This window comes from Protomyctophum bolini (genome assembly GCF_963924005.1).
Source record: "Protomyctophum bolini genome assembly, contig: SCAFFOLD_622, whole genome shotgun sequence".
Classification (NCBI taxonomy): Eukaryota; Metazoa; Chordata; class Actinopteri; order Myctophiformes; family Myctophidae; genus Protomyctophum; species Protomyctophum bolini.
Genome location: NW_027666169.1, coordinates 12501 through 34031, shown reverse-complemented (window position 1 = coordinate 34031; position 21531 = coordinate 12501). Strand labels below are relative to the sequence as shown.

The 21531-nt window shown below is 50.9% G+C and overlaps 1 protein-coding gene across 1 annotated transcript; it reads right to left on the bottom strand.

The window, feature by feature from the left end:
* Positions 1-875: 875 nt before the first annotated feature.
* Positions 876-19314, bottom strand: LOC308312053 (BCL-6 corepressor-like; the record flags this gene model as incomplete). Its single annotated transcript, XM_080794463.1, has 5 exons — positions 18463-19314; positions 7065-7140; positions 3497-6751; positions 1814-1870; positions 876-1059 (listed from the first exon to the last, which is right to left on the bottom strand). Coding segments are annotated over exons 2-5 (3499 nt in total), but the record flags the coding sequence as incomplete, so codon positions are not given.
* Positions 19315-21531: the final 2217 nt, after the last annotated feature.

Here is a 21531-nt window from a genome sequence, read left to right as displayed (position 1 = left end):
CCTTCCCACACAGAGCGTGACTCTAGCCCCTTAACCCTCCCCCCACCCACCCACCCACCACCCCCCCCCCCCCCTGCGCTCTCTCTCTCTCTTCTCTCCCTCTCTCTCTCTCTCTCTCTTTCCCTCCCTCTCGCTCTCTCTTTCCCCTCTCCGTGCCATAATTAGGCTCACACGTCAGCCCCGGCCTCGCTCCAACACACAGCTGGGCTCCCAGCCAACGTAAGTAACCCCCCCCCCCCCCTCCCCCTCCTCTCTTTCCGTTGCGCTCTCCCATCCGCTTTCACCCGCTAACTCTCCCCCGCATTCACTCTAACTCGCTGTTGCTGCCCCTCCTCCTCCTGCTGCTGCTGCTGCCCCCCCCTCCCCCCACCCCCCTTCTCTCGCTCGTGCAATCTCTCCCTCCCTCCCTCCCTCGATCGTCGCTCCGCGCAGATAAGCACAAAAGGCTTCTTGAAAATAAAACTCCCTCGTGCTCTCTCTCTCTCTCTCCCTCTCTGGCGCTTCTTGCTTGTGTAAGCGTGTACGTGTGTGTGTGCACACACACACACACACACACACACACACACACAACACACGCATGGTCGTGCGTGTGCGCTGAACAGGGAGGGAGAGAGAGAGAGAGAGAGGGGAGCAGATATCGTCTTTTCAGAGTGACCTAGTCTTGCCTCAGCGTTTGGCGCATGTGCGTGCGAGTGTGCATGCGCGACCGTGTGCTTTTCGCACGCGCGCGCGTTATGTGAAAAGAGCCGATTTTCCGTGCGTGTCCCTTTCAGAGCGTTCCGCTCTCGGAAATAGCGTGTGTAGGTGTGTGTGTGTGTGTGTGTGTGTGTGTGTGTGTGTGACTGTGTGTGTGTGTGTGGTGCTGGGTTACTCACCCTCCCTCTCTCCCTGCCTGGTGGTGTGTTGGCAGTGTTCCAGCTCTCGCTCTCTGCGCTGGCCGGCAGCCAAGTCCCGTCCTGCTGCCACAGCCAAGGCAGACACGCACACGCCGCCGCCGCCGCCGCCGCCTCCTCCCTCCTTCTCCTTTAGCTCCAGCTCCGAGAACCGCATCATTGCCCGCTATGCGCACGCACACACACACACACACACACACACACACACACACGCATGCAGACAAGACAACGCGCGCGCACGGACACACATTTACGTATGCAGACACACACACAGGACACAAAAGACAGACACACACACACACACGCGCGCACACATACAGAGAGAAACCCATGAAAACCACTCACTGTCTGCCCTCACACCACACATACACCTCTCTCTAAGCCTCAATCTGGTCTCAACAGTCTCTAAGCCTCAATCTGGTCTCAACAGCTAACCGAAGCAAACATTGCATCAGAAAATCACGTTGTCTGACAAAAAAAAAAAAAAAAAAAACTACCAAAAAACAAACAAAATAATATGTCAACGAGTAAAATGTAATAAATAAAAAAAAAATCAATAAAACACACAAGGACAGAGAGACAGATAAATCAACAAGCATGGCATCCAGACATGGGTTAAGACTAAAGGCAGCCACTGTGAGTCCATGCGCTCTGGGGCCCTATAAGTCCTGGCATCTCCCTTCCTGAAACATGAACACAGCTAGGAAACACATATGACTAAAGCCCTGAGGCACAGAGAGAGAGAGAGACAGAGAGAGAGGGGGGGAGAGAGACAGAAAGAACAACAGAGATAGAGAGGGGAAAGATAGGCAGAGAGAGAAAATAACTGTGAAAAATAAGAGATTGAGAGTGCAGAGAAATAAAGGAGGAGAGAAAGCCTGTCTGAGGGGTAGATGTGATAAGAAATGTAAAGAACTGACCTCCCAGTTAGCAGCAGGTTGACTTATATTACTCTCCTCTTGTGATATGACTTCCATCTAAGCAATTAGAATGGGGGGGCTCAATATTCTGTCCATCATTTCATTTTTTTTTTAATTACTTTTTTTTTTTTTTTTTGCATGTCTTTCTCTTTTTTTTTTTTTATACATTCAACAACAGGCAGCCACAATCCCACAAAGCAACACAGTCAAATAAAATGAGTCAACAGGTTTTCAATCATGAGAATAACAGCATCAAAACTATCAAATTATTCACATTCTGAACTGGAGTCATGCAAAAAGATTTCATAATAATTTAGCTTTTTTTCCGTCAGGGAAGGAATGATTATCAGTTTTCATTTTGCAGTGGCCACTCTTTCAACCAGATCTCCAGATTTAACATCACGTATAGAAGATATCCAGAAAATAAATTATTTGATAGCTTTGTGTGTGTTGCGGCTCTGCATCGGCGAGCGTGACACAGACAAACCACCAGGTTTTTTCAGGGGGGGGTGCGTTATTCGCAACGACATGTGCATATAACGCAGGAGAGACATGTGCAACCCATTAACATATCTGCCTCAGTCGCTAAACATCCAATATGCCGCATTTTCGTGTTCCTGTGCTTAACGCTAAGCAGAAGGGGCCAAAGACACCAGTCTAACATAAATAGCTTAACTGTGCGTATATGAGTGGGAAGGGGCTGAAAGGTCGATGGCACACCGCAGGCGGCATTGCTGGTAATTGTGTGTCTGTGTGCGTGTGCATTCATGAGTGTCGTGCGATGTGAGTGACGAGCCGGGGCCTTTTAGCCAAGGGGGAGAGAGAGTTATGACCTTGGACAGCAACCAGGCCCAGTAGGACGGGGGGGGGGGGGGCTCTAGGGGAGGGGAGGGGATAGCACGGGAGGGGAGGGGGGGGGGGGGATGGGGGCATGGAGTAGAGTGCTAAGAGGGGCCCCCGAAGAGGGGCTGCCTGGTGGATTTGAAGCACACTGTGGGCCCCCTTTCAGCTCACCTTTTGGGTTAAGCGTAGCCAGAGGCACTGTGTTGAACCATGAGGCAGCCACACAGTCACGCTCTCAAAAACTATATAGTAGTGTGGCGCTCCATAGCACACAGTCAGCAGTATAACTGCATGCTGTTTAGCGCCAACCGATTGCACATGGACGCACACGCATGGGTGTTGCACCTCTGAACGAGGGAACGACCTTTAACACGGACTGTTCCCTAATCAACATACAGGGGGGGGTGGCAGTCTAGGTTAACCTTTGAACTGCCCTTCGACTGGCTTATTGCCTTGGCAAGTTGGCCTGGCTTCAAAAACTACCCCTTGCACAAGTTCACTGAGGAAATGTTCCGTAGCAGTGGTGTGGTTGGCCCTATATCACTCTGAAATGTACCGTAGCAGTGGTGTGGTTGGCCCTATATCACTCTGAAATCTACTGCTCGCGTCCGAATATTGTGCCATGGATGCCAAGCAGGGACACTTAACCCCAGCAAAAGAGGAGGATTTACAAGATCGATTGAGTCTTGGATTGTGTACGAGGGAAACTAAAAATGTGTGTTCCAAATGTGTATATACCGCCATGGTGCCTCTCTGCTCAGTGACCACAAAAAAAACACACACCTCTCCCATTCCTCCCCACCCTATAATCCCGCTTTTCCACAGTGCTGCGGGGCTCACCTGCAGCGCTCTCTGCTCGCGGCTCAGTTTGCTGGAGTCGGCGTACAGCTCCGTGGTGACGCATTTGAAGCGGTCGCCCACGTAGCCCGAGGAGTTGGCGATCCTCTTGGCCAGGCTGGACCTCCGGGAGCCTTTGGAGGAGCCGAGACACCCGTCCTCCCCGTCGTCCTCGTCCACCTCTCCGTGAGACTCCTCCGGGTCCACGATGCTGTCCTCCCGCTCGGCGTCCCTCTCACCGAGCACCCTGTCCCGTCCGTCCACGTCCCTCCCGTGTGTGTCCGTGCGGTACAAGGCAGGGAGAGGCGGCGGGGCGCGTCTCCCCCTGCCGTCCCCTCGGTCCTTCCCGTAGAAGCCGGAGGTGCGGGCGCAGCGCAGGGTGCTCGGGTCCTGGTCCTCGGCGTCGGAGCTGAGGCTGTGCTCCTCGGCGCTGTCCTCGGCTCGGAGAGCCGGGGAGGCGGGAGGAGGACTGGACGTCGCGCTGGGATAGCCGCCCGTGTCCTGGGAAACCCTCGGCCTCCCGAACGGAGCCTCCGACTGCCGCTCGCCGTGGTTGTGCTTCAGGGAGGGGCTGTGGTGGTGCTCATGGTGGACGGTGTGAGAAGAAGGGTGCTGGTGGTGTTGGTGTTTTGGCTCGGCTTCGGTCTTTGTCTGACTCTGGTTGCCATGACAACATTCATTTTGGTTGACCTTGGCGGCGGGGCCTGGATGAGGCTGCTTGTTGACAGCCGGCGTGGACTCCACGTCCGTGTCCGAGTGAACGAGGTCGATGCAGACAATCTTGTCCCTGGAGGACAACGACGAAGAGAGGGTCTTGGCGTGCCCGCCACCGTGCTGCTCCCCCGCGTCCCTCTCGGGCTTCACTTGGCTCCCCTCCCCCGCCACCAGCATGCCGCCACCGCGGTCTCGGTGACCTCCACATTCTTCGGCGGGGCCCCGGGGCTTCTCCTGCAGCCCCCGGGGTTTAAGGCTCGCGTCGGCCCTCTCCTCGCGCGGCTTGGTGTCTGCTTGGTGAGGCTGCATCAGAGGATGGGCCATCTCCTGGGAGTTGTAGGTGAGGTACTCGCCTCCGGGGCCGGCTGGGAGGCTGTGGTAGGGCGCCATGGGGTGTTTGGCCGCCAGGTGGGACGGGTAGAGGCTGTCCAGCAGGACCGGATGAGGGTAGACCGGGCCTTTCCCCGCGAGGGGATGGGAATGAAGTGCCATGCCGTCAGGGATGGAGTAGTGGAGGTACCGGTTGGCGTAGGCCAGGCTGTGGTTCAGGTACGCGTCGCTCTGAGGCAGATACAGGTGGCCCGCAGGATGGCCGTTCTCCAGACAGGGCCGCTTGTACGACGGCACGTCCGGGATCGTCTCGCCTCTCTTGGAGGCCTGGGAGGACTTCTCTCTCTCCGACTCCCTGTGGTGGCCCGGCACCACGCCGGGATGCTCCGATTGGCCGCTGGGGCTGTGTTTGGCCCAGTCGCCGCCGTTGGGCTTGGGGGAAACGGGCCTGGACGTGACCAGAGAGGAGGCGGAGGAGGGCACGGTGTGGTTGGGCTCCCCTATCCTGGGGCAGGAGGAACTGCGCTGCTGGGGAGGGACCCTCTCCAGGCCCTTGTGTTTGATGACGGAGGGAGAGGAGCCTTTGGCTTGGGGAGGGCCCTGGTCTGCGCTAGACCTCGGGGACAGGGGCCGACCGGGGGTGTGCTGTGTGAGAGAGGGAGGGGGGTTGGGCACCACCCAGGAGGAGTGTAAAGTGCTGATCATCTCTGGCCTCTCAGAGGCCTTGGAGGAAGTGCTGCTGACCACAGAGTGAGGGTGCAAGGGGGGAGACATGGACAGCGTCTCCTTTAAGAGCTCTCGGCTGGGGGCCATTCCGTAGCGCGCCCCCGGAGCCAGCGTGTCCATCTTGACGGGGAACCCGTTGGGAGGCAGGCCGAACTCCAGCATCCTTCCCGACAGGTCCAGGGGCTTCTCGGCTTGCTCTTTGGTAGCGGGGGGCTGATGAGCGGGCCGGTCAAAACTCGTCTTGGAGGGGGACCTGCTCGGCCTTCTCTCTCCCCCTCCCCTGTGATCGGCCGGCCCGTCCCGGGGCCTGGGTTTGTGAGGACTGGGCCGGGCGGGAGAGGGCTGCTCCCCCGCGGCCATGCTGCTCACAGAGAACAGATGAGGCATGGCCTGGGAGGAGGAGGAGGAAGAGGAGGAGGAGGACGCCGCCGACGAGGTGGGTATCCTGGGGACCGGCCTCTGTAAGTCCATGGAGCTGTCGATGAGGGCGGGGGGAGGCGGAGCTTGCGGGTGGCGAGAAGAGGCGTGAGGAGAAGAATCCACGGGGAGGCTGCTGTTGTTCCCGCCGGCGTTACCACCAGCACTACAGTTACTGTTGTTGTTGACGTTGCCGTTGTTGTTGATGCCGCCGGGGCCTTTCCCTGACGGGGGGCGGCTCGGCTTGATCCTGCTGGGCGACCGCTCCCTCTCCCTCTCCCTCTCCCTCTCCCTCTCCCTCTCCCTCTCCGCCTGGTGGTGCTGTTGCTGCTGCTGCTGCTGCTGCGCGTGAGAAGGCTGGTGGAGCTGCTGGCCGAACGGAGGCCCCACGTTCAGCCCCTTGTCCTGGCAGTGCACCATGGTGGGCGCCACCGTCACGGCGGGGATCCTCATGGGCGGCGCCACCATGGGCGAGGAGATGGGCGAGGGGGGGTAAGGCGTCATGTAGAAGAGGCGCTCTGCGGCGGAGGTGGCGGCGGCGGGGCCCTGGGCCGAGCACAGGGACTGATAGGCCAGGTGCTGCGGCAGGTAGGGGTTGGGCTGGCTGAGGAGCGAGGCCTTGTACATGCTCAGGGCCGCGTACTTGGACGAGTCCATGAAGGGATACATGCTGGCCTCGGGGTAGGGGCTCAGCCAGGGCAGGCGGAGGTAGCCGCCGCCGGCGCCCGCCAGGCCGCCCATCTCCGACGGCTTCTCCCCGGGCCCCATCCCCCTGCGGTCCAAGCCGCAGGGCTGCGGGGGCCCCCCCGGGGGCCCGCCCTTGTAGAGTCCCTGCAGGTAGCCGTTGGTGGCCTTGTTGCGACTGTCGTGGGGGGACTCGGGCTTGTAGATCAGCTCCTGCATGCCTTCCCGGCCGTAGGCGAGAGGGTGGCCCGTTCCCTCGCGGCCCTTCTCGGCCGCCAGCGCGCGGATGCCCGGGTAGACCACGCCGCCGTGGAGGCGGAGGCCCTCGCGCATCAGGGCGCCTCGGTCCAAGCCCATGGCCGCCAGAGGCGTTAACCTCGCATCCACCTGAAGAACACAAAAACGGCGAATAAAAACGAATACACGGCAGCACACAAATATATATATATATATACACGGAGAAATGCCATTTGAATGTGTGCGTGCAATGCAGATAATCTTAAAGCCATTAACCAAAGCACCCATTGCAAAAAAAACAACAACAACAATTTAGCAGGTGACAGATGTCCGGTAATGCCAGGTGGACACGCTGGCATGCAAATAAAAGAAACGGACCATGTGTGTGTAGTGCCAGATAATGGCAAGGTGTGTGTCAGCCGAGTGTTGCACGGGGCAGCTAACAGAGCCAGGGCGGACTTGCCATGTTTTGTGTGATGTGGTTTCCTTGTCTTAGTTCCAGGTTGGTCTGTGCCTCAGCATCACGAACAGATGTTGCCCTGCGGAGACGAGCAAACAGTTAGCACTCAGTGTCTGGGGTCTACCACATGTGCACATACACGCCACAACAGCTCTGTTGTGATGCCACGGTGGACGAGTATTTTTTTTATTTTTTATAACTTTTTTTTAAAGTTGTTTTTAAGTCTCATAGTGGTGAACTTAAAAAAACCCGATATACAGTATGTTAACTTTTTAGTTGTTTAATCCATTTTGGGTGTTAGCATTATGTTATGCTTTAGCTATTGAAAAATAGCAGATCTACAAGCTACGAGCTTGTAGGTCTGCTATTTTTTTTTAAATCGAAGAACGACTGACACAGAAACATAGCTTTTTCAGAAAACTGTCAGGACGAAGAAGACATTTTTTAGAATCCGATCTCAGGTCAAAAAATGGTATAAAGTGAATAAATAACATATCGACACGCGTAATGTTTCCATTGTACAGCAATTGCGTGTGATGCTACAGCCAATGTGACGCTTTCACCAAGAGCAGCTGTCCGCATTTACAGATGACAGAGCCACCGCAGCCTTTCAGCGCAGCGAGAGAGAAGCGAGAGAGAGGGGGGAGGGGGTGGTATGGTGGAGCAGAGCACAGCACGAAGGGGAGACAATTGCTCTGCCAGCTATATCTATCATTGTACTTCCTCCTGTGTCTTGCAGACACTGCTGCGTGCGCGCACAAAACGCACTCATGACCCCAACGGAATATAGTCGCAAGAAATGAAAGCAGTGTGTGGCCCCCTTGCGCTGGCCCCCTCCCTCCTCCTCCTCCTCCTCCCACCCGTCAACACCCCTCACACGCCCCCCACCCCCTCCTCCTCCTCCTCCTCCTCCTCCTCCCACCCCGGCCCCCCCCCCTCCTCTTCTCCCTCCACCACCCCTCTAGTGGCCCCTCTCCCGCCCACCCAGTGGGCTAGACGAGCATTGTGGGGCCGCCATCTATTCAGTCACGTTCTCCACACACTGGTTTCTCTGTGCCCTCCTTGACCTGCGCTCTCTCTCTCCCTTCCCTCAGCCTACGGAGCGAGCCAAGATTATACATCAGAGACCGCTACGGTGGGAGACCATTTACCGCCCGCCAACACGGGGCCACAGATCAACAAACACTCACACCAACACACACACACACACACACACACACACACACACACACACACACACACAGGGAAAAACAGACAGGCACTGAGGCAGACACTTTGAATTGAATATTCAAGGGACAAAATAGTAAACACACCAAAATGGAAAATTAACAAAAACGGTGATTCAGCAAAGCAGGCCAAATACTGCCCTGATAACAATACAAAGGCCACAATGAAACACAGTGACCACCATGAATATTTTGCATATTATTATTTGTGTCGAGTCAAAAAAATATAACTATTGTGTAACCCGGACTGCAATGTAAAAAAATACTAATATCTAAGGCTGACTTTTAGAAAGCACACAAGATTTAATGATAAGCACTGCAGCCAATAGACCAGCGAGTATTTGACAATACACTGTCATTTTGTTTTACTGATTCAGAGCATTAAACACATTATGAAATGAGAAATGTTCAAAATACTCCCACTCCTTCCCCCGCCCCCTCCCCATCAGAAAGATTAGAGAATCTACCCATCATGCATTCAATTCAATTGGGCTTGATTGGCATGAGAAAAACATACGTTTACATTTGCCAAACAAGCAAACAGGAAATAAAGAATTACCTAAGAAACTATCAAGACTAGTAAATGTATGTACATAAATAAAATAAATAAAGAGGTGTAAATAGAGCAGTGTCACACAAAGAAAAACTAGCTTCCCAGAAACAAAAAATACTAATTGTGCTGCTGTTTGGAGCAGTTATATACATGCAAGCATAACTAGTTGGTATGAAGCATGTGAAGCAAATGGCAACAATATTCAAGTGTATCTCAAAAGTACAATGCAAAAAGCTGTGACACTCATGTGTGTACCAAACAAACATGTAGGGTGGCATTTCTGGGTAGAATGTCTATGAATATTTACACAACATAAAATACAGCGCCGTCCATGCACAACATTAGCTACCTAGTATGCCTAGTTTGTCAACCTGTGGACATTTTGAACAAAGGCAGGGTAGGCTAAGTGATATTGTTTCGACGAAACAATGTTTTTGTCGTGGTTGTTAAAAGCACCACATTCTGATAGTAATCATTGCTAACGAGGGTCTCCCCATCCCTTTAATTATCAGGAAGTAAAAAAAATGTATAGTGTTCCAGTTCCAATTGTGTCCAAATTATTTGTGTCATCACTTTTGTTTAATCTGTATCCTGGCTGAGTTCTCTATCCTGATTGGATAAAAGGGTATCCCCAACCTGACTGAAAATGCATTTTCCGTTTAACACTCTATAGCAAGTACTACAAGGCACAAGCAGGCTATATAGAGCATTTAACTTACCCTATACCTTTAAGTAAAAAGCTACCGAATTTTATGTTTCCAATCCATGAAGCAATTGCCGATTACAAGTTTACGCTTATTTTTGTATAGGGTCGGTTATATAGGCCTATATGCCCAGTTGCCTACAGAGAAATTAGATCTATACAGAACTTGGAAACTTGGGTTAATGTAATAAAACCCTTTTGGTGTTAGCATTATGTTATGCTTTAGCTATTGAAAAATAGCTAGACCTACAAGCTCATAGCGAGCTTGTAGGTCTAGCTATTTTTTTTAAATAGAAGAACGACTGACACAGAAACATAGCTTTTTCAGAAAACCGTCAGGATGTAGAAGACATTTTTAGAATCTGATCTCAGGTCAAAACGGGTTAAAAATAAATCATGAACGTAGCTGCGTGGGTCAAGTGACGTTCAATAAAAATGTGCTCAGAGATCCAGGCTCCAGATATGCCTCCCCCATTAGATTATCCTTGGATGTCAGAGCGAGCGGACTACCCATGAAGTGCAGCTGGGGCAAAAACAACATACGGCCGCTCGAAGAGCCGATGCGAGGATTAGGCGGGCGAGTGGGGAGAGAGAGAACCGGATCCCTAATATAGTAAAAGCGAAGCCTGGCCATGCTCAACAGTGCTGAGAGCACATGCAAGCAGGAGAAACTCTCCTCGATCATCGCAGAGCAACGCGTCTGTGTGAGCCTCGCTGCCGCCGCTGGCACGCCGCTTTTATTACCGTGACCTGAAGCCCATTAATCAGCCTCTCGGGCGCTCGACAGAGCTCCTCCCTCCCTCCCTGCCCCCCCGGCCTTGTCACCCACCCCCCCCCCCCTCTCTCTCTCTCTCATCCCAAGGCCCAGCCTGCCTCAACAACATCCGCATCCAACGGAACTGACTGCATGCGCGTGTGTGTGTGTGTGTGTGTGTGTGTGTGTGTGTGTGTGTGTGTGCGTGTGTGTGGACGTTAGGACAAACGGATATTGTCGTTGAGAAATGTGCCATACCGTCATGCGCGCAGTGCTTAAGTTGCAGTGCAAAATTACAGCAACCATTAAGAAAAACGTGTGCGCGGAAAAATGCAGAAGTCGGCTAGAATTGTGTGGTCCAATGTCGATGTCCGCTACTCCGCTTACACGCTTATAAAACAAAGCTACCGCCCATTTATACCGCCCATTGTCCGTAGGCTACCATGTGTCTAATGGAGTTATTATAGCCTATAGGCCCCTACGCCCCCGAGTTGAAGACATCTGGGGAAGATAAATTAAATTCACTTTGACACTATCACAGCCACACAATGTACTGTAAGCGTCCCTATAAACGGTTATCTGCAAGTCGCAGTCCACACTTCCCTCGTGGCCCAAACCAAAAGCCTTTTCGCTTGTAAGACCGTGGCACCTGTGCACTCGGGAGACATGCAAGCTCCATGAAATGAATAGTCTTCTTGTCCGGCAACGTCGACGACAGGTTGAAAACCATGTTTATCCGCTGAGGTTTTATAATAGATGGCGCGTTGCCTGAGTCATCTGGCGTCAAGCTATAGGCTTGTCAGGTTTTGCGCAGTTCAACTCAGCACCTTAAGCTCGCACTGGGCCCAACCTCTAATTGAGAGCTTGTTAGAATTGCGCCGACAACCATTTGCAGACAATAGGCACGCACCTCGCTGTACACAAACATAATCCTCTGTACTTCATTGGGCACTGGGTGACTGCGCATCAGTGCATCACCAACCCAGCCGCTTATTGTTAAATGCCATGTGTGCGTCAGAGAGAGAGAGAGAGAGAGAGAGAGAGAGAGAGAGAGAGATCTACGGCAGGAAAAGAGGAGAAGGCTGAGTGCGTTGACGCCCATTCCCGCTGCTAAGAATAGTTTGCGCAACAAACAACTCCCGACGGCCATCCAATCCATCACAGTGGCCGGCAAACTAAGCGAGAGCAGGCAGGGGGGAGGGGTGGAGGGGGGACTGGGCTGCGTTTATAAAACAGACCGCTGGAGCGGAGCTCGATTCGCACCATTAAACTGAAAACCACCGGGTGTTTTTTACCGAGCTGCGTTAGGCCTGGTGTCCGGTGGCCAATTGTAGGCTATGTTTGGGAGGAGGGAGGGGGCGAAGACGGTTAGTTAAAAGAGTTCAAGAGAGAGAGGGAGAGAGAGAGAGAGACAGAGAGAGACTGTGCAGAAAGAAAAGAAGAAAAAAAACAAGACAGCGAGCGAGCGTTGTCTCCATGCGAACCAAGTCGCTTCCTGTGATTATTGCGACTTGAACTTTGGGTGACCCGTCATACGTGGCGGAACAAGCACCGGCGCCGCTGATCATTTCCTCCCCGAGCAGCGCTGACCCTCTCCCCCTCTCCCCGCCCCCGGCCTCTCTGCCTCCCGTCAGAACCTTTCCTTTGCGTGCAGCATGCAGCGCACCGTTTCCGTGTGTGTGCCATGTGTGTGAGACACACACACACACACACACACACACACACACACACACACACACACAGACAGACATAGATCTACTTTGAGGGGAGGAGGAGGAGGAGGAGGAATAGGAGAAAAAAAAGAAGAGAAAAACAGGGCACAAACACACCGTGCTGGTGTTATCTGTTGCCTTCGGTGTGTTGTTGTGGCAGTAAACGGGACGTGTGGGGATGTGAGACTAGGACGCCGGGCCAGGCTGTGCCGTGCTATAAGCGAGTAGGAGTGTAGGCGCCCTCTTGCTCTTTGTCCCTGGCGTTCTGCCAAGCTCTCGCTCTCTCCCTCTCCCTCTCGCTCTCTCCCCCCCTCTCTCTCTCTCTGAAGCGCAGAGCTCCGATCGACTTAAAAAAAAATGCGGTGTGACGCAGGATAATCTCCGCAGCGACGGGGGTGGGGTGGGGATAAACACGGATTAAATGCACACACCACAGCGACGCTGTGTGCGTGTGTGTGTGCGTGCGTGCATGCGCATACGTGTGCGTGCGCATATGTGTGTCGAAAGGAATGCAGCGCATACCGCTGGGGAACAAAACATAAATCAGCGGTAGCAAATCTCAGTAAAGGCACGTCTCTTTTTAGCACCCTCCTCACTAAATTGGCTGCCGAGATCAAAACCCGCACTAACCAACATATTCTCACCCCCAACCCCGAGCACAGGCCTCCCCGCTCCCTCCCTCCCTCCTTTGTGTGCCTCGCACCACCAGAGGAGAGGCACGGACGGACGGAGGTCGGTGGCTGGCTGGGCTGGCTATATGCAGAAGCGAGGGGGAGAAGCTGGAAGGAGCCAACGTTGGATCTTCAGCTGTCACATTATTAGCAGGCCGAGTTGTAAACAAGGCCTCCCGTCCTCCCGAGCCGCTGCACAGCCGCACGCCAGTCGGTGCACGGGACAATCCCCTCGGCAGCATGGCGGGCAACAACGGCCACATTGTCTGAGCCCCGTGCTGTCACTGGAGAACGGGCGACCGCTGCTGAACTGGCCCTATTCATGCCGCGCCAAATGAGGACTAAATGGCCCTTTATGTCTCCAAAGGGGTCGATTGTAACAGGGATGCGCATGCGAGTCGCCTCGCGTTCAATCGGGGGGTCTCTTGACTTTTTTCTTTGAAATGCACAGACGCTTTTGTTTATTGAATATTTCTGATAAAAAAAACGGCAAATAAGCCCAAAGTCGACCACCTCCCGTATAACAGGGGGGGCTTACATGAGGGATCATGGCTCGTGGTTTTTTTTTTGGATTAGCTTCTTCATTCATTAATTTAAACAATTAGCCTGGCAATTTAGCCAGGTTCCAAATTAGGCTATATGCATGCAAAGTCCCAATAACTCATTTCTTGGATACAGGAGGGGTGCGGCGGTGGTAATATACTCCTATTGCCATCATCGCGCGGCGCTGCTGCAGAGTGTCTGTGGGATTTCGTCAGATAAGACGCCCGAGGCTTTAACCCATTCTGACCTGAGATCAGATTCATACGAGGTTTCCACTGGGACACACACTGGTCTGATTAACCCATTCTGACCTGAGATCAGATTCTAAAAATGTCAGTCGTTCTTTGATTTTTCAAAAATAGCAGACCTACAAGCTCGTAGCGCGCCACTCGGTGGCGCGCTATGAGCTTGTAGATCTGCTATTTTTCAATAGCTAAAGCATAACATGATGCTAACACCAAAATGGGTTCCCGTTCAGAATGGGTTAACATCTAAAAAACAAACGAGGACGCTTGATCAAGACGGGGCCTGCAGAGACGAGAAGGAGCGTGAGGTGATGATGTGTCATCGTTATTTTACCACCAAATCCATCTTCCAAGTCTAGGCAAGGTCAGTGTGGCCCGACACAATGCAAATTAATTAAAATATAGGCCTTAATATCAATACAAATATATATTTTGACTACAAAATACTATAAGAGCTTTTGTTTAACCCATTTTGAGCGGGAACCCCTTTCGGTGGTTACATACATTATGTTATAATTTAGCTATTGAAAAATAGCAGATCTACAAGCTCATAGCGCGCCACCGAGTGGCGCGCTATGAACTTGTAGGTCTGCTATTTTTGAAAAATCGTTAAAATGTAATTGATTTAGAAAACATATTTTTTCCCCCCCCGACGTCAGGCCTGAATGGGTTAAAAGAAAACAACAACAGATAGCCCATACCTCAAACTATTTTAGTTTATTTCGCCTATTTTTCTATGAAGCTAAACGTCGACGTTTATTTTATCATCATAAAATATGGCATGTGAATTTATTTGCGCATAAAGCCCGTTCTACAGTGACAGGTTTTCTCTCTTCTTTGGCGCTGTGGGTGCCGTTCACTGGCGGGGGCAGTGACACGTCTCTCTGCGGGGAAGTGATCCGTGCGGCGCTCCAAACCTCAGCGGAACAAAAAGCTTTGTGGAGCGGAGGAGGAGGAGGAGGAGGGAAGGAAAAAAAAAAAGGATCTCCCGTTTCAGCGCCAGGTCCCGGGAGGCCTGGACGGAGCACAGCTTCAATCAAACCGTGACGTCTCCTCCGGGAGCCATGCAGCGCTGTAGGAAACCCGATCTCTCTCCGCGGCTCTTTGCCCGTGCATTTCGCTTTTGTTCACATGCACCTCGCATGAGCAGCCATGAGCGCAGAGAGAGCCCAGTGAAGACTGGTGTCTTTACTTTACCCCACACACCACATGATGAAAAGAAAACAAGCGCAAAGACAATAATGCATTTTTCCTCCATGGGATAGACGGGCTATACAATGATCGCCACGCAACACGTCCTCTGACTAATTAACTAATTAACGGGTTGTGCCTTTAACGTCTCGTGTCAAAACAAGACGGATATATGCGAGTGTTTTGCCCCTCGCGATCGAAATGGATTTTATCGACGTATTTACGCGCACGATTGTACCTTGCCAGTTCATTGATTCAATGGGTTACAAAGCGACCAAACATTGGTTAACGCCTTAATTGCCCATGGGGTTTAATTTAATCCATTAAATTCTAGCACCCAGTCGACTCCATTCATGGCAACGGAGCACTGTTACCGACGGACCGGATGTTGTTCCGGATGTGGCCGTAGCAGCTAGATGTAGCCAGACCACTCTAAAGGATGTGGCCGTAGCAGCTAGATGTAGCCAGACCACTCAGACGACAACAAGAATAAATCTATCGCGACTAGCGACTGGACAGCGGAGGGCCGTCTAACACAGGATCTTTTTTTATAATTAGACGGGATGATTTAGATTGCGAGTTATTAACGTTTTAAGATTTTCGCTGTCGTCGGCTAAACAGGGGGGGGGGGGGGGGGGGTGGGGGACATTTTCGATGACGTCTCACTGTTGCGCAACATCGAGGATTGCACAACAGGCACTGCCAGGCTGTAGAGCGATGCGATCGGTTTTCATATCAATAAACTTCGTCTTTTGGACAAAACTTTGTCCTGGGCGTCAGGCGTTACTAATAGAAAGGACAAAGAACGTTCTAGGTATTAATTAATAGAGCGCCGAAGACCCTGACGTCACTCGCTCATCCCCTGGTTCTGCCTGGTTCACGGAAGTAATTTCTCTATGGAGAATAACATGGGCTCATCCTAAAATCATCTCATATAATAAGCATTGTGGTCCAAAAAACAAACAAGCCGCCTCTGCGTTATTGTCAGAGAGGTGTCTTCACTCTGTATCGTTTGCGACAGTCAGTCACTCATATATGATACAGTCCGTTTCTAGCGAAAATGTAAATAATTCAGTAGCAGTAACAATAGCGTTTTCTCTCAGTCAGTTGATTCTTCATATCCATATGAGTGAAGCGGCACAGTTCTTATATGAGGAGATCTAAAATGAAATCCCCCTATGGGGATTACAATGCAAATAATAAACCGACCCTGTGGATTTGCTCCCTCTACTGATGTTGACGTCAAACTAGTTTAAACCTATAGAGCACTATAGGTTTAAACTAGTGTGTTGTAGGCGATGGGATTGTCCTATAAAACGCACGCAGCCGATACCATCTCCCCAGCCGCCCCACACACACACACACACACACACACACACACACACACACACACACACAGGCCTACTAAGTAGTCACAAATACATCCATTGCGCAGCATGACAACACCCAGTGCTGAAGAGTTACTGACTGGCCTTTAAGGGATGGCCGTGGCACCCCGCGCTCCAAAAGGCAGCCCGACCAGGGGGCTTATTTATCTTAAAAGTGTCAACCACGTCCACAGCCTTTTCATTTCTATTTTGACCTCTCGCAGACACCTGGAAAACAGATCAGCCTCACACTGACCTCATAGCACAAAATGGAAAATGATGCGCCAAACAGTCCGACGGGATGCACTATAAATAAACTCGGCACACACAAAATGTAAAGCATCTGTTTTATAGGGTTCCAAAGTTCTAACAATATATAAACTTTCAGGGTGCTTTATCTGCATCCAGTTTGACATTGCTTGTATAGTTTTCGGGGGAATCGTGCAATGCTTCGTGTCCTGTCCTCTCAAAGTTTGTTAGAGCCAAGCTCCAGGGAGGCAGGCTGAAATAGTGGAGCGCATTGGCGGCATAATACCCAAATCAATTATTTAAATGGTGGCTGTATAATGGATGACCTCCGCATTTACAACAGGAATTGTCCAGCGTTTCACTTATAGCCAAATAACACGACAACGGTGGGATATTATAAAAGAGGTATATTGTAAGCCAAACCCCCCCCAGAGAAGACCCCGAGCCCATTAGTGCCAAAACGGGCCAATCCAAACCCCAGGTTACCAAAAGCCTGCAGCCAAATAAGAGCATGCTGTGTAGCCCATCACTATCTCCCCCCCCTCCCCCCCACACACACACACACACACACACACACACACGTTGGTCCCCCGCTGTGTGTTTCTTGTGATCACGAGGCCTCGCTTCCTCGATCCTGTTCCAAGCAGGATGTTGGGAGATATACCATATAGGCCTGTATATAGTGCCTATATAAGTGCACCCATGGTCGTTTCCACTTCCCGGCCATGTCCCCTCGCTAAGCTCGTCAATGAGCTGGAACCAGCCAATATGAGAGACATCGATCGTGCTAAGAGAGCGTCCTCTAATTAGTGCTTCGGTGTGGCTGTAGGACAAGCAGGAGGCACTATATGGTATATAGCACATGAGGGGTGGCTTCTGGATGTGGGCGGTATAATCGACTATATATACAAGGCAAAAGATTAGCAATGCATGGACAATATAGAGGCAGGCGTGAGACGGTGGCACCCGAAATGCAGCTGTATAGAGTAGGCTATGTACCGTAGTATAATATACGGTCACATTACAGAGAGAACACCTGCAGGGCTGGCAGGGCATGAGTCTGTTTTCCGTCAACTAGACGGGAGACCGCTGGGGAGGAGTCCCGTCTGAAGACCTCCTCCCTGCCGACACTTTACCTCTGGGACCAAGAAGACTCATCAACGTCCGCTCTGTCCAAACACCCACCCCCACCCCGCTAATACATGCACACACAGAAACACAGAGACACACACACACTACACGCACACACACACACACACACACACACACACGCGCGCATCACGGGGATGCCCTCCAACGTAGTTGAACCGTGTGTAAACGGAGCAGCCAGTTTGCTGCTCTTGGCAGGGCGAGGCTGGATTCCGTAACCTTGTTTAGCGCAGCAGAAGCCCGCGCGTACACACACGCAGCCCCAAATAGGCAAACACACACACACACACACACACACACACACACACACACACACACACCCCACACGCGCACAACACAAATACACGCACGCAACAACACACAATAGGAGTGCGAATACAAATAGAAAGCCATGAATATTCAAAGAAGCGGAAAATATAATGGGCACTTTCTGCTCCGCTAATCTATATCGGACGGGACGTCCTTCTCTTCTCACCTCCTCCTCGGGCAGGAGAAGAAGTGCCCACCACACCACCACCACGTCCACCACACCACCGGGGCCGTCCAGCTGACAGGACGGCCGTATAGTCAGATAGAGGCCAAGCTCAGGGCCGGACCATTAAAAGCCGTACGTGTTATTTATCAACCACATGCCACTGCCCCGCCGAAACGCACAAAGACCACCCTATGCGCTATTCTTAGAAGTGGTCGTTTCTCTCCCTCTCCCTCCCTTCTCTCTCTCCGCCGCACGATATGGCGTTGAGGGTCCATTCTAACAACACATCGCGCACGCATACACTGACACACACTCACTCTCACACACACACACACACACACACACCGTGTTTTATGAGAGATAGCACGCCGTTTTTAAAGCATAGATCCGTCTGGGGGGGAGAGAATTTAACTTGTGTGTGGTGTTTCCAAACAATATAATGATGTTATGATGAGTGCATTCATTCCGTTCGAGGGATTCTTTTATTATTTGCATAGACCACCAGCGAAAACAAACAAACAAGTAAACAACACACACATCACACACGCATATTTTTGTCTCACCTGGTTAATTTGTGCTATTTCCAGACGTCGTCTGTGAGCCCAACTCACGCCTTTTTCCTGTTTTGCCAAGTTAACTGCGAGAGCAAACGATCCGTGCGTGTATAGCCTACGTAGACTACAGTCTGGTTACGGGTCCGTCTGGCGAAACGGACGATTCCGACCAAATACCAAAAAGTGTCTTAACAGCGTATTATCCACTTTGTCCAGAAACGGAACGAGTACATATTATACAGAACCCACACGTCTTCATCTATTGTCTGCAGGCAACTCTCACCATATTTTTCTAGCAGACTTTCCCCCCTGAAATGTCACTTTAAGGTTTCCATGAAAGACGGAGCAGAAGACCTTGCGCGGAAAGAAGAAAAAGCCTCACAATTCAAAGGAAATACCCCCCAAAATCCGTCAAAACACCGCGTCCCATAGCGTTGAATCTGATCAACAGCGACCGAACCCAAGGATACAGGTGGCGGAGGGTCCGCGGACTAAAAAAAAAAGAAAAAATTAATTCAGCTCGCCCGTACCTCACAGCAGCGCAGCGCCATGTTGGGTTTCATCGGAGCACGCCGTTTCAAGAAGCCTCCGCTTCCACACACACACACACATACACACACACACACACACACACACTACACTCCTCGTCGGGTCCGCCGCGTCCCGTTAAAAAAAAATGGCAATCTTCCACCCAAGAGGAGTCGTGGACGGTAATCCGAATAGCTTTTTGGTTTCGTAGTTGTTTTCCCCAGTGAAATAAAAAAGGGAAAAACAAAAAAACCACCACCCCGATCGGAGCTCCGGTTCGTGCGGAGGAGCGGAGCTCACGGGAGTGCCGCACAGAATGGATGAACGCCGCGAGCCGAGCGACTCGCTCTCTACTCCCACTCGCGCAGACTCTACCCAGAAGGCCAGTCGGGAGACCGCAATTACCATAAGCCTCCAGCGCACGGCACGAACACCACACACACACTACTACACACACACACACACACACACACACACACACAGGCACACGCACACAGGCACGCGCGCGCGAGCTGCCTCGGCGTAAACTCCAAAACCGGAATAGGTTATGGCAGAGAGAGAGAGAGACAGCAGCAAAGCAAGGGAAGGACGCAGAATAAAAAAGGACAGAAAGAATGGGTGCGCTTGTAAAGGGGGAATGCATGACTATATAAATTACTATACTGTACACAGTGGAATCCTCGGTGTTATTTAGCTCAGAGAGAGTACAAATGAAACCAAATTGAGTAGACCTAATATACACTCTCAGAGTTACAAATTGATCATTTAAATTGACTGTTTGGGGATGTGGCTGAATGCTGATCTGAAACACCTAATATGTGCTCATATATACGCCTATATAGGGTATTCAAGTTCTAAAGGAAACTGCTAAGTGTGTATAGCCTAAACCAGCCCGGCAGTGGAAAAAATAAATAATGTGGAGCCTCTGCACTGGGCGACTAAATCATGGGACCAGACGATGACTCATTTTCACAGAATAACGTCAACACATTTCTACCAGCAGATTCTATTAAAGGTAGGGTAAGTGATATAATATTTTGGGTTAAAACAAAACGTTATTTTTTTTGTTAAAAGGTGAATCACTATATATGCTGATAGAAATGCTGTAGTGCTGTAGAGTGTTTGTTCAATAACAGGGGTCTCTCCAGCGCTTTATATAAATAAACAGACATTTTCAGGCAGGTGACAACATTTCAGCCAATCAGGAGAAAGTATAGCCATTTACCCGCTTAATTGTTATAGTGTTCCAGCTCCAATTGTGTCCACTCATTTCTTTGTGTCATCACTTACAATTCCACTTGTTTAATAACATGGAGACTGTAGGATCTTGTTACTAAACAAACACTATAGCAATGAGTACTATCACAATAGTGCTTTTTAACACTTATTTTTAACCAAAGAAAATCATATAGTACCTACCATTAAGTAGCAAAGTGAACATATATAGGATACTGGATATATGTTGTTGTTGTCATGTTGAGTGTAATGCGATTTTCTTTATTTTAAAAGTCGTGATCGGCCTGGGCCGTCCAGGAAGCATGGCTGGTAATCCAGTCTGGCAGTGTGCCACGGATTCGACTCCCGACGGCCTTTACTGCATGGGGGGGTGACCCCCATCTCCTGTCAGCCTATATATACTGTCTATCCCTCCACAAAAAAACATTAAAAAAAAAAGTCATGATCACATTGATGCTCATGTGTACCCTTGGTCCTATAGCCTATTAACGCAGACATTGTCGCCTGGATCAATGACAGGTCTGCTCAAGAGCAGCGCGTAAAAAAAAGCTAAACAGAATCCAGGTCTGATCTCTTTGTGCTCGTTTCGTGTGCGACAATTTTAGAAATCAGCGAAACTACACAGCATCAAGGCTTTTATCGGGAAGGTATTGTTCTTTCGGTTTGAAGAAAGGGAAGTTCTGGTTTGAGGGTTCCGGCCTGATGACTACAAATAGTACAAAACAATGACTACAACAACATAACGTAACGGTATATCATCTGCTCCCGACCGTTTCACACACAGCCTTTAGTAACACAGACCAGGCTTTCCTCCGAGGTGGAAAGCCTGGTGACGCAAGGTTACAGCATGACGTGGGGTATATTTAACCAGCAGCAGTAGTGCTTCTCAAAGTGGGGTCCGGGGAACCCCAGGGTTCCTTGAGGGGTTTCCATGGGGGTATCCAAAATTATTCTATTTAGGAACCAAATGGACCCTTATGGTCTGTAACTATAAGTCATAGCCTGGAAACCAGATGAATATACCAACAGGAAAAACAAATTCCCGGGGAGATTGGTCTGGCACTCCTCAGTTTGAATTACATTTCACTCACTCCAGAGTTGAGGGTGACCAATCGGAGCCCACTATATTCAAAGTGACATGTTTGCTGTGCGACGAAGGGGATCTGCTTGTAACGATCCCTTAGAAATACATCTTCCACACACCAAAGTTCTAGACTTAAATCTACACATGACAGTGATATTAGTCTGGGGGGCTGTGGCCATGTAACCCCATGGCTATATAGAAACGTCCAGCAGACGAATGTCGCGGTCACA